The 15,724-nt window shown below is 41.0% G+C and overlaps 1 protein-coding gene across 5 annotated transcripts in view; it reads right to left on the bottom strand.

Annotated features, from left to right (window-relative positions):
• The window catches only part of ATF2 (activating transcription factor 2), a 52,252-nt gene extending 39,405 nt beyond the window's left edge, over nt 1-12,847 (bottom strand). The window contains exons 1-3 of one of the 5 annotated variants that reach the window (XM_063116340.1): nt 12,687-12,847; nt 1,361-1,435; nt 1,028-1,097 (exon numbers count right to left, since the gene is read on the bottom strand). In XM_063116340.1, the coding sequence (XP_062972410.1) occupies nt 1,028-1,052 (25 nt within the window). In that variant the 5' untranslated portion in view covers nt 1,053-1,097; nt 1,361-1,435; nt 12,687-12,847. The remainder of the gene's footprint in view (nt 1-1,027; nt 1,098-1,360; nt 1,436-12,686) is intronic. The other 4 variants (XM_063116338.1, XM_063116343.1, XM_063116341.1 and 1 more) reach the window with 4 other exon arrangements.
• Nucleotides 12,848-15,724: the final 2,877 nt, after the last annotated feature.

Genomic DNA, 15,724 nt, shown 5'->3' with positions numbered 1-15,724 from the left:
TAATCAAATCATCATTATAGATATAGAATTGAGTGGAAACCAAGTTACAGAAATGCAACCACACACAACCTTAAGAACCATGCTGATGTTGTTCTTAAGTGAGAGAAGTTTCCCGTGAAGAAAGAAGTTGTTGGATCAGTCTGAAAGTTTAAGAAGTTTCTTTTCAAACTTAGAGAAATTACATTTACTACTGAAGGCGATTATACCCCCAAAAAACCTCCTCCATCACAGTGCCCATTCCATTACAAAAACACACAAATAACTTGCAACGTGAGTTCCTGTTAGAGGAAATATGCTGTAGAATCCTTCATACATAGGGGATAGGAATACAGGAAATATGAAAATCCAAATTTATACAAATGAAGGCACCAATCCAGGACTGGTGCTGCACTAGTTTATTAAAGAACGTTTGGGGCATCACTTTGTAACCACTATATCATTTATCATAATTGGAATAAATGGGTATTGCACTAGTTCTTCAGAATCATGGCAAACGATAGTTAATATGTGTTAACGTATTGCACATTTTAATCCATTAATGAAGAACCACATCCAAAATCCATTCTATTCTGGTTAAGTAACAATTCTAAACAGATATTAACAGAAGTCATCTATGAGTTGCTTTTCCTGACCTATCCAGCCTTTTGCACATAGATTCTCCTTTGAATCAGGAACCGTCACAAAAATAAGTGCCTATATATTTAGTCCCAGGCTACACATGGTTTCTATTGATGGACTGTGGTGGTGTTTGCTATTCAGTGCAGCAATACTAAGACCCTTTACTTGTTTGGAGGCCAGGGGGACTGAACCTTATGTTCCTCACCCCACTTGAAAACAGGAAATTCTTGACAAACAGCTGAGCGTGTGCAGCAAAGACGCATGTCTGGCTGAATCAGGGCAGTTGCTTCTCACATTAACTTTAAGGAGTAGAAATGTTCTTCAGACTCAAATTCAAATATAAAACACTTCTTCTCATATAACAAATGCTTTTCTGTTGACTGGCATGAATAGAATTAACATATATTACCTGTCCACATCCAGGGGCAGTGCATAAAAAGGGTTTGTCATCACTCATATTCTACAGGTCCTTGTATTACCTACATTGGAACAGCAAACATATTCAATGTCAAAACACAAACCTCCAAAGATATTAGTATTTTCCCAGTATACAACATCACTTTATAACCAAGCCTCAAAAGGAGCAATATTTCAATGAATGTCTTAACAGTTTGGAAGGCATATTTCTAAAATCATGTGAGGAAAGCAAAGAAAGCCCATGACAAACTGAAACATTTCTACAAAATGTACAAGTTGTATTTTATTAAGAAAACAGAATATAAATGTACTACAGTATATATACCTGGCAGATTTCACATGTAAGCCAAAGTTCATACGCTGAACAACTTATTATATCCTCCTTTTCATGACAGTGGTTCTGCAAATTAAGGAGGGAAAGTCAATTATTAAATTATTGCTTTCCTATCTTGCCTGAAAGGCTCTGAATGGATTATAATGCATCCTTATATAAATTATCTTCAGAACAATACTGTGACATAAATTAGACTGATACATAAAATACAATTTTATCCATATGAGTACTTCTGACAATCCTTGGGTTAGAGGACACGAACATGATGTGTAAAGTAAGTGGATGTGGAAAATAGTAAATCCCTGGATCATGATGGAATTTTCTCCAGCAATTGTGATCACAGAACTGTTGCTGGCTACATACAGGAGAGTGCACACATTACATTTCTCCATGCATATACTTGCCCACTAGGAAAAAATATTCTCGTCACCTGTCCTCAGAGATAATGAGCTGGTTTGCACATAATGACAATCCAAAATACAGGTTGAGTATGGGCTGTCGTTGAATTGTGTGCTGTTGCTGAATCATGGACTGTCATTAGGAGCAAACCCTGCATTATGGTTTAACTATGGGCTCTTCACCACAAAAAACCCAGAGTTTGCAACCCAACAACAAACCATGGGTTCCTTTCCTGTTTTGTTCCTGGTTAACAACCCATAGTTAAACCATACTGCAGGGTTCACATGTAATGTCAACCTGCAATTCACCAACTACCCATGATTCAATGACAACCCATATATTAACCAGGCCAGCGAGTGCCTCAGCAAGCTACTTCTTGAAACAAACCTGAATTAGTGTCTCTCTTGCCCTACATACCCCAACATTTCCCAGAGTACCACTATCTGACTAATGTAACATCTAAGAAAGAAACAGAACTTGATAGAGCAGGCAATATCATTACCTTATCTGCCCCCTTTAGCAGAAGCACTTTGATGCTGTATAATGTATACACATACAGTGCATTACAGTAATTCACATATGTTCAGTTTGAGGTGGTCTTCTGTTCAGCATGCGCAGGAGCTCAAGCTGCTATAACCATCACATTTCCTTCTGTCACTCAGGTGAGCAGCGACTGTGTGGAGTGTAATGCTGATGGAATGGTGGTGCACAAGGATGACTCTCCACATGTGCTGCCCTCCCCATCATAATTATGCTGCACCCAACCTGCCAAAGTTTTTAAATAGGGAGGGCAGTACACAAAGAATCATCCCTGCTTTCCTTCTTACTCATTGAAATTGCAACTATTCCTAGTGGGGCAGTGTGGAAAGACGTAATCAGATCGCAGCACATAGATTTAAATCTCCCTGCACACTAAAATGAAGGTGGGGAGGAAAAGTGAGTGTGTGCATGTGCGTATTGTTTCCAACCAATCACCCATCACAACATATGGCCCTTGGGGGCAAAACAGTTGCCCACTCCTGCAGTAATCCAACTGGAAGGTTACCCGCACAGTCAGTGGGATTGAAATGGGTCCAGATAAACCATTTTTTCCAAGAGCTCCTAGAATTGAACAGCCACCTTCCTTGGAACTGCATTCCTCTGGAAACATGCAAGAGAGGCTGCAATCAAGTCAGCATAAAAAAGGAGGCTGGCTCAGTGCCCTCAACATGAATTCCATGTTTTCTATTCTATCACTTGAACAGAAGAATGTATAGCACTCTTGAAAATAGAACTAAATCAAAATGGGACATTGGGGCTTACTGGTCCTTTCTGGTATGATGTGATGGAGGCATTCAAAATATTTGGTTGTTTCCTTGGGACTGCTCAGGAAAGCAGGGATCACATGATTTCGCCCCCAGTTCCTTCCACAGCTGAGCAAGGAGAAACAGGAGTCTAGAGGCAAAGCAGTAAGTATGGAGAGAGATAGCCTGAGAGACAAAGGAGGATAAATGCTCCCTCTGAGGAGCCAAGTCACATGGTCCTGAGGTGGATGTCAGTTGGTATCTCATCAGCCGCCCATGACAGGTGCAGTTGGATGCCTCCGTCACACCTTACCAATAAGTTCCCAATGTCCCATTCTCTGTATGGTGTGAGTAGGTATCCAAAAGACTGGGACATGTCAAAGTTGAATTTGATTAGGGAGGGAGTGTGGATGACCTCAAGGTGGAGATACTATCTGTTGGAGCATCCTCCTGCTGAAGGCTGCTTGGGCAAGGCAAATGAGACTAATTTGTAATGCCTTGTGAACGTGTTAGGTATTGACCAAGTAGTCAGCTGCTCTACAGATCTACGATAAAGGCATATTTGTGGAAAATACGCCTCTATCAGAGGCTGCTGCGGTCCTGGAGTGTGGTGTGAGATGTAAAGGCCTAGGAATGTGTTGAGTGTCATAGGCTGATATGATGTAACCCTTAATCCTTGGAGGCCTTTTTGCCTCATGATGATGGGTGGAAAGACACAAATAGTGAGTCTGTGAGATGTAAGTATTTGGTTCTATATATGCAAATTTCTAGAGCCTTATGGACATCTAATATGTACCATAGCTTCTTAGAGGGATGAGAAGGGTTTGAACAAGTTCCTGGGACTGATAAAACAGAGAGTTTATTCTGGGTATGAAGGAAGGGTCACATCTGAATTTTAGTGTGCTGTTGGTGAAGACAGAGATGGTCTCACATAGAGATGGCCCCCAACTCAGAAGCCCTTCTGGATGAAGAGATGTCTATAAGGAAGACATCCTTGAAAGACAGGAGACTGAATGACAAAGTTCATAGGTGTTCAAAAGGGGCCTTGGTGAGTGCTTTTAGGACAGTGTGTAGGTTCCAGAATGGGAATCTGTGCACTACTGGAGGACTGAGAAAAGCAGCTCTCAAGAATTGCTTTAAGTGGGAATGTGTCATTAATGGTGGATGTGCAGGTCTTGAGAGAACTGAGGAGAGCGATGACACCTGTCTCTTTTACGCATTGGGTTTAAGGCCCATGCCTGCACCTGCTTGGACGAAGGAAAGGAGATGAATGAAGGTCCACTGTTTTGCATTTGCACCATCTATCAAAAGCCCTCCAGGATGCTTCGTAGATATGTTCTGCCAATTGTTTCCTAGAAAACAGAAGAGTATTAACGACTGGTTCTGGGTAGTCCAGGCTCAGGAACATTTGCTGCTCAGTTTCTATGCTGCTAGATGTAGCCAGGCTGGGCCTGGATGACAAATGGGTCCCTGAGTGAGGAGATCTGGTTGCTATGGAAGGAACCAGGGATCTGTCTGAGCTAGCTGTAGTATTTCCAAAACCCACAGATGTCTCAGCCAGTGTGGTGCCCACAAGGACAATGCAGGCTTGCCCTGCTCATATTTTGCGAAGAACTCTCAAATTCAAAGGTTGTGCAAAGGCAAACAGTGAATTTGGTGAAAGGTCTAAAGTGTTGAGGACCCAGTTGCCTGGATCAAAGTGTTGTTGAATAAGATAGTCTGGTGTCACATACAGTATCCTCTGGATATGCTGGGTTGAGATGGTTAGAATGGATTGCTCTGCCCAGGTAAAGAGAAGGTTTGCTTCTTTTTGAAGTGACTTGGAGTGAGACCCCCCACAACCTTGGTGGTTTACATGGGCCACTGTGGACACACTGCCTGAAAGTAGGCAAATGCTAGAAGGTCTGCTCATAGTTCTAGCTAGCTGATTCTCTGGCTGGCTTCTATAGGGAACCACCAGCCCTGGGCTACTAGGTTGAGGCAGTGGGGCCCCCACCCTGTTAGACTGGTATCTGTTGTTACTGTTATTCTTGAGGTATTCCTTTGTGGAAATTGGAACACCCATTGACAATGGGGGGAAGTGGGATTAATCTGTGGCTTTTGCAGGCAAGGCAGGAGTAATCACTGGAGTGGACTGGAGTGAAATCTTACCCATGGGAAGCTCTGTGAGGAGGCGTGCTGATGTGTGCTTGGAGCCTTGATGCCCCTAATTTGTGTAGTCTTTCCAGCCTTCTTTGGTACTGTTGTTTTCTTCCCTGCTAGAGCTCACTTTTTATTTTTAAGAATGGTAGAAGGAAGTCTGGGTTTAAGAAATAGTAAGAAATAGTAAGAAAAAGAATCGAGAAGTCAGAAAAAGGTGTTTTAAGAGAAAAACTGGAGAGGAAGTTCATGAGATGACTGTCCTGGACAATATAGGGAAAGAACTGTGGGTGAAGCCAGAGAAAGCAGCACTCAGAAAAATCACAATCAGTGATCCCAGCCTTCCTGGGTGGTGCCAGGGAAACAACCCAGTCTTTTGGATGCTTTCTCAAACCATACAGAGAACAACCTCCCTCCTCTCAAGCATAGCAGCAATATGGAGGAAGCAAAGTAAAAAAAGACAGAAAAGATTATAGAAGGGAAAATACTGTACAATAAACAGAAATGCTATTTGTTAAGACCATCCTCCATGAGATAAGGGGTGGGTATAAAAAGGGTGGGCATTATATTTTGGATTTTGCAAGTGGGCAGCTAAAGGTAAAAGATGTCGAGTTCTTCAAGGTCATTCCCACAGGCCAAAACAAAACTTAGATGCAGATTTCCTAAAACATTTCCCATACAGTCAAGGAATAAGAGGTTGAGAAACAATGTAAAGTCAATTAAAGCCAATCAACTGCTCTAAATGCTAACTGATAAAAGCATTTCTTTCTACTGATGCACAATCAGCGGCTGCAATCACTTTGCCATTCTTTGACAAATAGCATGCATTTTTAAAAGTGTTTTACACTTCAATAAAAGTGAATGAATTTTTACTGCCTGATCTATAGTAGTAGAACAGTTTCAAGTACAGATCCCGGAGCTAGTACAAGCAAACAACTCATCCCCTCATGGCAGTACTGGCTACTATCCCACAAAATAGCACAACAACCATACTTGGGGGCAAACTCTCCTTTCCTGTGTAACTGAGTCTTTTCAGAGTCGAAACTGATGATAACCTGGTACTTTGTGGCTGCTTATTGGCTGTGGAGCAAAAAAACTGAACAGCCTCTTTGCAACAGTAATAAATAAATAAATGGAATGTTGTTGCATGAAGGGCAGAAACGTCCATTTCTACCCCAGATGCCAGGCTTCAATTGTAACAGTCAAATAATTGTTAGAATGGGAGCAAATAAAGCCAATCTATAACAGTGGGCTTTTAGATCCATCACGTTTGTATTCTACCCTTCCTCCAAGGAATTCATAACAGTGAGTACATTTTTTATTTATCTTCACAATAATCTCCTGAGAAAGATTTGACCAAAGAGAAATAAGAGATCAGGAAAGAACTGCAAATTTTACTCACAAATATCATACTACAATAATAAAACAATTTATAGTAACTAAAAATGGACAACAAAAGGTGCAGATAAAAGTCAATTGTTAAACAAATTGAACCAACTTCACAATAAAGGGCAGACAAAATGTATCATGGTTCTGTTACAAACTTAATCGCAAATTACAATGGCAATCTGTCGAATTTAACGTTGTTGCTTGTCAAACAATCTCCCACTGAATAGTCGTCTGCAGTGACAGATTTGCAAAACTTCAAATGTCTGCTGACCAAAAGTCCAATTAACTTTGCTTCAAATAGAGCTCACCATGACTGGATGTTGTGGAATACTTCTCTACGCAGACCAGTAGGGTCTAAAAGAAAATTTTAAATTCAAGTGTTGAAGGAGCAAGCATGTATAAAAAAATAGAAAAAAATATTAATTTGGGGGCTTTCCCCAAATATTCAAAATCTTAAAATGCTCTTCAACATTTAAATTTAAAACTTTCATTCAGACCCTACTGATCTGAGCAGAAGAATATTTCACAGTATCCACACTAGCTAGATGGTGAACTTTATCTGAAGCAAAATTAATGGGAATTCTGCAAATAATGGGGAAAGATGAGTAAGATGAACTATCAATATTATTTCTTTACTCATCAGAAGCATATGCCTGGAGTGGTATTATTTTGGACATTGGATTTTTTGAGATCCATGCTAAAGCAGACATTTGAAGGTTTGTAAATCTGTCACTGAAGAAGACTATCCAGTCAAAACATATTTGGCGAGCAACAATGTTAAATTGAATAGACTGCCCTTGCAATTTGTAACAGGGCTAAGATATGTTTTGCCTGTCCTTATAACCCTTGTGTATTTTTGTGAAGTTGTTTCATTTTTGGTTTACCAATTGGCAGTTACCTGAACCTTTAGTTGTGCATTTTACACATTATTTTATTGTTCTAATACTGATATTTGTGTGTAAAATTTGCAGGTCCCCTCCCTCCAATCTCTTATTTCTCCTCACTTTCAATTGATCAGGAAATTATCTCACTGGCTTGACCTTGGGGATTTGACCAAGTCAATCACTCTCAGCCTATATAACTAGCAAGCTTCACAGGGGAATGAGAATTCAATTCCTTGTCAGATCCCAACATTCTAAGACACTACATCGCACTTGTTGTTCAGAGCATGGGTTAAACTTAACAGGTTAAAAACACACACATCACCACTCTTTTTCACTACAATAATGGTAAAGCTGCGTCTTGCCTATTTACAAAATATTCAGACCCTATATTCCAAAAGTGAAAAAAAACCATATTTGTATATCATTGCTTTTAACTAGCACAGTACTCATTTATGTTCACCTCTAATAAGATACTTGAAGATAATTCAGTAAGATACATTTGCTATTCAAAACCTTTGCTCTGGCACTTTTAATTCAACAAGGACATTCCTCAAGCCATTGCTAAAGGAAATTAAGGAAATAATTAAGGAAAGCCACTCTGAACAAATTCTTCCTTTTGGACCAAGAATACATGTGAAAATTGGAATAGGACAGTGGATTTCAACCTTTCTACCTTTAGAGACCATTTTCTGCATCAATTTGTCTGCATAGGAACTCCTGTACATTTCTGAAGGATTCTGGGTACTAGTGTTTCAGGATACACAGTAAGCCTCTTATATTTATTTCAAAACATTTATACCCTACCTTATCTCTAAAGAATTATAGGCAGCTCTCAAATAAATAATGTAACAATTAAAAATATCCCTCCATAAACACAAAAGCCGCAGCTGAAAGATACAACACACAATAATCAAAAATATTTAAAATACTTAAATGTAGAGACTGATTAAGGGTGCTTCCAGAGAAGACTTTTATTATGCCATCACCCTGCCTCATTCACAGAATTTTACTGGTGGTCCAGACACAGTCTTCCACTTGTAACCCTGCTGTGTTTTCCCACCGTTTCTTCCATCTTTTTTCTTTCCACCCAAAAAACACACAAAAAAACCCTGTTAAGGAGGAAAAGACGGAATAGCTGCAGAATGTATTTTAATTGGAGCCCTCAGGTTGGAGCCCCCCTAAAAACAGTGTTACACTTACGAACTGAAGGATTTCCTAAAAAAGGCGTTCCTCAACTTCCAGAATGTTGTTAGCGAGAAAGTGATTTTGCCCTTCCTTGGAAGGGAGTTCTAGATCTCAGGCACTTAAGCACACACACACACCTTCAAACACATACAGCACTCCTCTGGGGCTGCGCTTTGCAGGAGATGGATTAGTAGTAGTGACAGGCAAGCTGTCTTTCAGAGAAACTTTTCCACCAATAGCAATATTCTCACTAAAAAAACCTAATAAGTTTTTAAGAAAGTCCAGGTTCTCTCAGAACACAGTTTGAGACCAATGCTGTAGATTAACCAAGAATTTTTCATCAAATGGCTTTCAAGGTTAAGCAAATCTTAGAACCTTTTAGTTTTGTATCTAAAAATATTGTCTTCATATAGTCAAAACATTTATTAATGCCCCCATTGTGCTGAAATTACTACAGACAAGTCACAATATCAATCACAATTATGCAGGGTTATTTAACAAAGTCTCTGTTAGCATGAAATAAACTTGGATCCCCAAACCATTCATGGAAGGCCATTTTGCCATTGCAACTGGTTTGAGTTCTTGTCACATTAGGTCTCTGCCATACGGTTTTACTGTTCTAACTCAGTATTTTAATCTTATATCAATTTTTGCTGCGTGGTTTTATCCTGGTTGTGCTTTTTATACTGTATTTTGTATTTGTGTTTTTAAACTGTTGTTGATTTATTATGGTTTAATTTTTGTGAACCGCCCAGAGAGCTTCGGCTATTGGGTGGTATAAAAATGTAATAAATAAATAAATAAATACTGCATATTGCATGCCCCCACTCACAGTCTGAACTAAGCCTCTGCTGTCCTGTATTGAATAAGAACCATTTTGTAACATGTTAATCATACTTCTGGAACTAGTCAACACTCTGAGTAATCCCCATAGGCACAATTTAGCCACAGTTTTAATCCTAATGTAGTGGGGCGGGTGTGGGTGTGGGGAGAGAAACCAGCCAGGCAGAAGGGGAAGAAGATCTTTCTCCTCCCCACTTTTCTTTATCAAATTTCCTTTCCATTGCCTTTTATGGGTGCAGAATCCAATGCACCATCTCCAGAACCGCCATAGCTCCCTTCACCTTTTGAAGTGTGTGGTGGGTGAATGAGGAAGTTTGGGATAAGGTGCATCCAAGGCCTCTCCCAATCTACCTTCCCCCTCGACTTCTATCAGCAGAGCAATGGAAACAGAACTTTCCACCATAAAATGAGTGAAGCCTCCAGTGCTGGACCATTCTCACTGCAAATCATCACCCAACGACTCTTCAACCATCCTCTCTGGGATCTTCAGATTGCTCCCTTATTCCATTAATTTCAATGAGAGAAAATCCAGAGAATTTTGAAGTGCTTATTTATGACTGGATAGAACCAAACGTATCTATTAAACAGCAAGTCCCTCTTCTAACAACAGTTACACAAGATACTTCAGATGTTAGTTTGTGCTTCATAAAACGCCAGTTACTTGGTTTCTGGCAGCGTTTCTCAAACTTTTTGAACTCAGACATCCTTTCTAAGCTTACTTTTATCACGCCATTGCCGCAGCATCAAGCTTTTTTTTTTTTTTTACCATTCTTTCTAAACTTACTCTGTCTTTTACCAACCCCACTGGCCCAGCATCAAGCATTTGTTCCACATATGAGTACAGGGAGAAACTTTCCTTTAATTGTGTCACATGTAATCCACTGTTTCCTGTGATGATCTGTTGCCTGGAACACATCCTCACCATCACCTCAAACAAGGCTGTCTTAACTCTTCCTTGGAGACAGTAGTGAACGCAATGCCAAACCTCTAAGATGTTCATTAGTATCTGCTTGGCTCAGGATATTCTGCTTTCCTGGAACTTCACACACATGTCCATCCATTCTGTGGCAACAACACCAGTTTAAGAACCTACCCTCTTGTCAAATTATCTGTATCTAGAGAAAGCATCTTCACCAACTCATCAGGAACAATTCGCTTATTCTGTAAAGGCAGAATGAACTTAAAATATTGTTTATAATATCTAAACAACCAGAGTGTTTTTGAGGGGATGTCATGGTAGGGTTACACTGCTACCAAGAAAAAAGCTTTGAAAATATAGCCAAGTCCCATAATCATGTGGCTACCATATGTCAATTGTAGAGATGAGAACCAAATCAAACTTCTCTTAATGGAAAAACTGACAACAGAATTTAACTGGAGAAAGGTATTTCAGTACTCCAAAATCATACAAACAATGTAGAGTTTGCCAAATATCATATACAAAGAAAGTATATCAAGCTCCACCACTTTAAAAGAACACACACCATAACATCACTTCCTTCCATTTTTGTTATTTTGATGTGGTAATGTTGGGTTAAGGGAGGTCCAGAATGTGCACAAATAAGAGTCCTCAGAGGTTATATGAAGAACACAGCACATCTCTGACACTAATGTAACACAGTGGTATCTTACAGAAACTTTTCTATAATGAGTGAGTGGTGGCAGAATATACTGTAACAATTCTTGCACTTTCAATTTTAATGTACTTTGTTTCATTCTAAGTTGTAAACGTTTACACACAACTGCAGAAAATTTAATTAGACAAGCTTTGCACAATTAAAACAGGCACTTTGCAGATAAATAACCAAGAAAAGGAGAGAGTTCTACACCACCACCTTTTTAATTATTAAGCCATGGGGAATTAACTTGCCTCTAAATTAAACAGTATACTTATTCTTAATACTAATACTCTCTATTAGAAAATGGATAGTATTGATCGCATGAAAGATACAAAGGCTGGCAACTGTAGGATTTGTGCTAGACTGAAGAATGGCCTTAATTAGAGGCAGAACAGCAGCAGCAATAGTCTCTGCTGCACCTTTTTCAAACACACACACACACACCTCAGCAAAAGGAAAGAAATATTTCAGCTTGGCATTACACTCACTTTGGCCCTGTTCAGAAGACACCTTAAACCACAGCTTTAACCATGGTGTTTAAGCTCCAAAGCCTAAAGCACCATGGCTAAAGCCATGGTTTAAAGTGTCTCCTGAACAGGGCCATTGGTTTTGTTTTGCTTTGAGATCACAAAACTCAAGATAGTAAAAACAAGCGTCTAGGTGCTTTCCCTTCCTGCCCATCGGCAATAATAACAAATAGGTGTAAGTGAGTCTTCCCTAATCTGCTGCCCTCCAGAAGTCTTGGCCTTCAGTTCCCACCATCCCCTGCCAACACGGGCAAAATTCAGGAATGTTTTGGAATGTAGTCCAAAACATCTGGAGGGGCAACAGGTTGAGAAAGGCTAGTGTAAGTGTTGGCACTCATTAACCTACAGCGAACAGGTCGGGAAGCCTGAGCCTGCCTTTTATCAACGTGTGCTTGCCTTTCACCAACATGCCTATGGTTGCTAGGAGTAACCACAGAAGGTTTTTCGGCCCCAATCCCTTCTCATTGGGCGGGGAGGGAGAGAAAACAGCCATCACTGCACCTATGATCCCCCATACTATGTGTATGTATGTAAGTGTATTGTTTCTGCAGTGCAAACGCTGAGAGATGACAAGGAGCTGCCCTGTATATACCCTCCTTCCCTTAACCTTCCACAGCACATTGGGTACGTCGGGGGGCCTGTTTCTGAAGCCTTCCTCCCAGTGAGGAGTGGTCTGGTCCAAGGGCAAGGTGCAATAAGCAGCGGGGAGCGGAGCGATGGCAGAAGCTGGATAGGCGCTTCCCTATAGCGGCGGTGGCGGTGAAGGCAACTAACGGCTTTCCAAGACAGAGAGACCTTCTTCGGGCAGCGGGTAGAGAAAAGGGCCCCCGCTCTACACAGAGCAGCGGCGACGGCGCCATGTTACAGCCTCCCAGGCTCCCCCACCTATCCTCCAGCAGGGCCCGGCGACTTCCACCCAAGCCGACGCCTGGGTAAGGCTGGAGCCCCACCCCGAGCCGTTACACCCAGAGACGGGCGAGGCGAGGCACAGACTTCCTCTGTTTACATACAAAAAAACCCCCCCACAAGCTCACAGAAAACACACTCACCCCCTCACGACCGCCGGCGGAGCCGCACTTTAAAGCCCGGGTCCCCCACAGGCTTCCGTCACATCTCGCGGGAACTCACTGACACATCTCTTTCTTTCTCGTTCGTTTCTCACCCTCCTCCTCTTCCTTCTCCTCGGGTGAGGAAAAGATGCAGTCACGTGATATGGAGATGCGGGCGGGTGGGAGAGAAGAGAGGAGGAAGAGAAAAACACATAGACCGGTCGAAGTGACACGTGGTTGCGGACTCTACGAAGGCGGGGCCGTTGACGACCCTCCTGTGCCTGGGAGGCCGGAAACAGTCCGGTCCTCCCCCCCTCACCTTCCTGGCGACTGCGCGAGGAGTCCCGAACAGGGAGGAAGAGATACTTGTTTTGTGTGTCTGATGAAAGAGAGACTCCCAAGTTCTTATTGGCTTCATTTGTCTATACTCTGGTTACCTCCAAGTTTGATTACTGCATTGCACCCTACGTGGGGCTGCCCTTGAAGACCGTTTAGAAGCAGCAGCTTGGGCAAACAGGGAGCAGGTCTGAGTATATTGCAGCAATTCTGGCCCTCTTGCACTGGCTGCCCGTATGTTTCCGAGCCCAGTTCAAGGTGCCAATCTGGAACTGTAGCCTTTAAAAGGCTCAGGACCTCAATACTTGATAGAGTGCCGCTCCCAATATAAAGTACTTGGACACTATTGCGAACGACTGAGCCCCTTCTCCAAGGGAAGTTCTGGGAAAGCCGCCTCAGTGACAACCCCCCAATTGTAGAATGCTCAACCCACTTACGTCTGTCTGTCGCTAACCATGACCATCTTTTCAACATCATTTTCAGGCTTTCTTCCCAGGCATTTAATGGCGTATGATAAGGTTTTTAATATCTGTTTTATAATTTCCTAGAATTTTATAGTAATTGGGGGGTTTCTAGCTGTTTTAAATCATTTTCCAATTTTGTGGTTTTTATTATGTTGTATTTTGGGGTTGTAATTTTTGTAAGAGCTTTGGCTATCAGGCGGTATAGAAATGGAATGAAGGAATTGGTCAGTGGTCAACGTTTTCAGTCCCCCACCCACCCACACATTAAGAACGTAAGGAGAACTCTGCTGAGCCAGCACCCATAATTCCACCTAGACCAGAAACCTTCTATTTCCAGTAGCAGCCTGGGACTTATGGCTTTCATAATAATTTGTTACCCGCCTCAACACAAATGCAAATATCATATAACTAACTAAAACATTTAAATCTAATACATTATTAAAAGGCAAATTTAAAATTCAACTGGGTAGGCCTGCCGGAAGAGATCAGTCTTTATGGCTTTCTTAAATTCCAGAAGACGGTTAAGTTGATGAATCTCTTCCGGCAAGCCATTCCACAAACTGGGAGCGGCAGAAGAAAAGGTCCTCTGGGTAATAGTTGTCAGCCTTGTTTTTGTTGGCCGGAGTAAATTCTTCCCAGAGGACCTGAGTGTGCAGGGCGGATTGTACGGGAGAAGGTGATCCCGCAGGTAGCCCGGACTCAAACCATGTAGGGCTTTAAAGGTGATAACTTTATACTTCGCCCGGAAACTAATTGGCAGCCATTGAAGAGATTTTAAAACTGGTGTAATGTGGTCACCCCTAGGTGTACCGGTGACCAGCCTGGCTGCCGTATTTTGTACTAGTTGAAGTTTCTGGACTAGGCACAAAGGTAGCCCTATGTTCTTGGAATACAACTCCCATCAGCCCTAGCCAGTATAGCCAACAGTGAGGACTGATGGGAATTGTAATCCACTATCTGGAGGGTCACAAGTTGCCCATCCAACGGTATTGCATCTGTTGTACAGGAAAAGATGCATTAAGGCAGCAATCCTACAGTCATTTACCTGGCAGTAAGCACTACTGAACAGAGTGGGATTTACTTCTGAATATATTTTGTTTTATTAAATATCACACAGTATGCTTGCCCTGCAAATTAGTTTTAAACAACAGTATGTAACACCTGCCTTCTATCACATCACTTTTCATTATAACCCACCAATTCATTATAATTGAATTAACAAACCTATTATAATTGAATTAAAAACAAGACAAAGTTGTTTTCACATAGTGCCAATCATCTCTTCATCCCCTTTGGTGCCTAGGATCAACTCCATTAATGCTCCTAACCCATTGTCTAGTCAACATAGCACCTCATATTCCACTGTCTTCTGCATTCCATAGTATCAGATAGGTAGGCTGAAAATTTTCCCATTGTTATATTTTTTCCACCTAAAACTTTGCATTTTTAGAAATGCATTATTTCATAAAATTAATTAGTAACATAATGAATAAAAGCCAGATATATTTATGCACAGTTCTTAGGCATGCTAAAATTAGTATGTAAATAGTTCTCAGTCCCTTCATCCCCCTAAATCTAAATATTGTAAAGGATGGGTATGCTATTATGTTGTCATGATTTAAAATATTAAAAAGTATTCCAGTACCATGGATTTCCAGGTAAAGCTTTGAATTTGTTTGAACATAACATCTGAACCACACTAATAGTGCAATTCTATGCATGATTACTCAAAAATAAATCCCACTGTGTTCAAATGGGACTTACTTCTTTACTCAATCCTATACTTGTTTACTCAAAAGTAAGTCCCATTGAGTTTAGTGGAGTTTACTCCCAAGTATGTAGGCATAGGATTGATTTCCCCCTCTAATAAAACACTGCAATTTAACTACTTTTGACTTTTGGAAACACTTTTAAAACAGTTATACATCATATAGAGTATGTAAAGTTAACACAGCATGTTTGAGTTAATCAGTAAGCAAAACTAAAGCATGCTAAATCAGATCTTCATCAATTTAAAGCAGATTCCATCCCCTCACTATCACCAAGCCACACATTACTGCACAGACTGTATCCTCCAATCCCAAATCTAAGCCTTGGAGTATACACGGAATGGCCTCCTACATTGGCTTTTAATGATGGAGTTGCACAATTTTCTAGTTACTCATTCTGACACACCCATAACAGTTTATAGATTTACATGTTGTTTCTGCTAGCTGCCTTTCCAATTGCACTCACTCC

This window comes from Elgaria multicarinata, chromosome 2 (assembly GCF_023053635.1).
Source record: "Elgaria multicarinata webbii isolate HBS135686 ecotype San Diego chromosome 2, rElgMul1.1.pri, whole genome shotgun sequence".
Taxonomy (NCBI): domain Eukaryota; kingdom Metazoa; phylum Chordata; class Lepidosauria; order Squamata; family Anguidae; genus Elgaria; species Elgaria multicarinata.
This window is presented reverse-complemented; position numbering and strand designations above follow the sequence as displayed.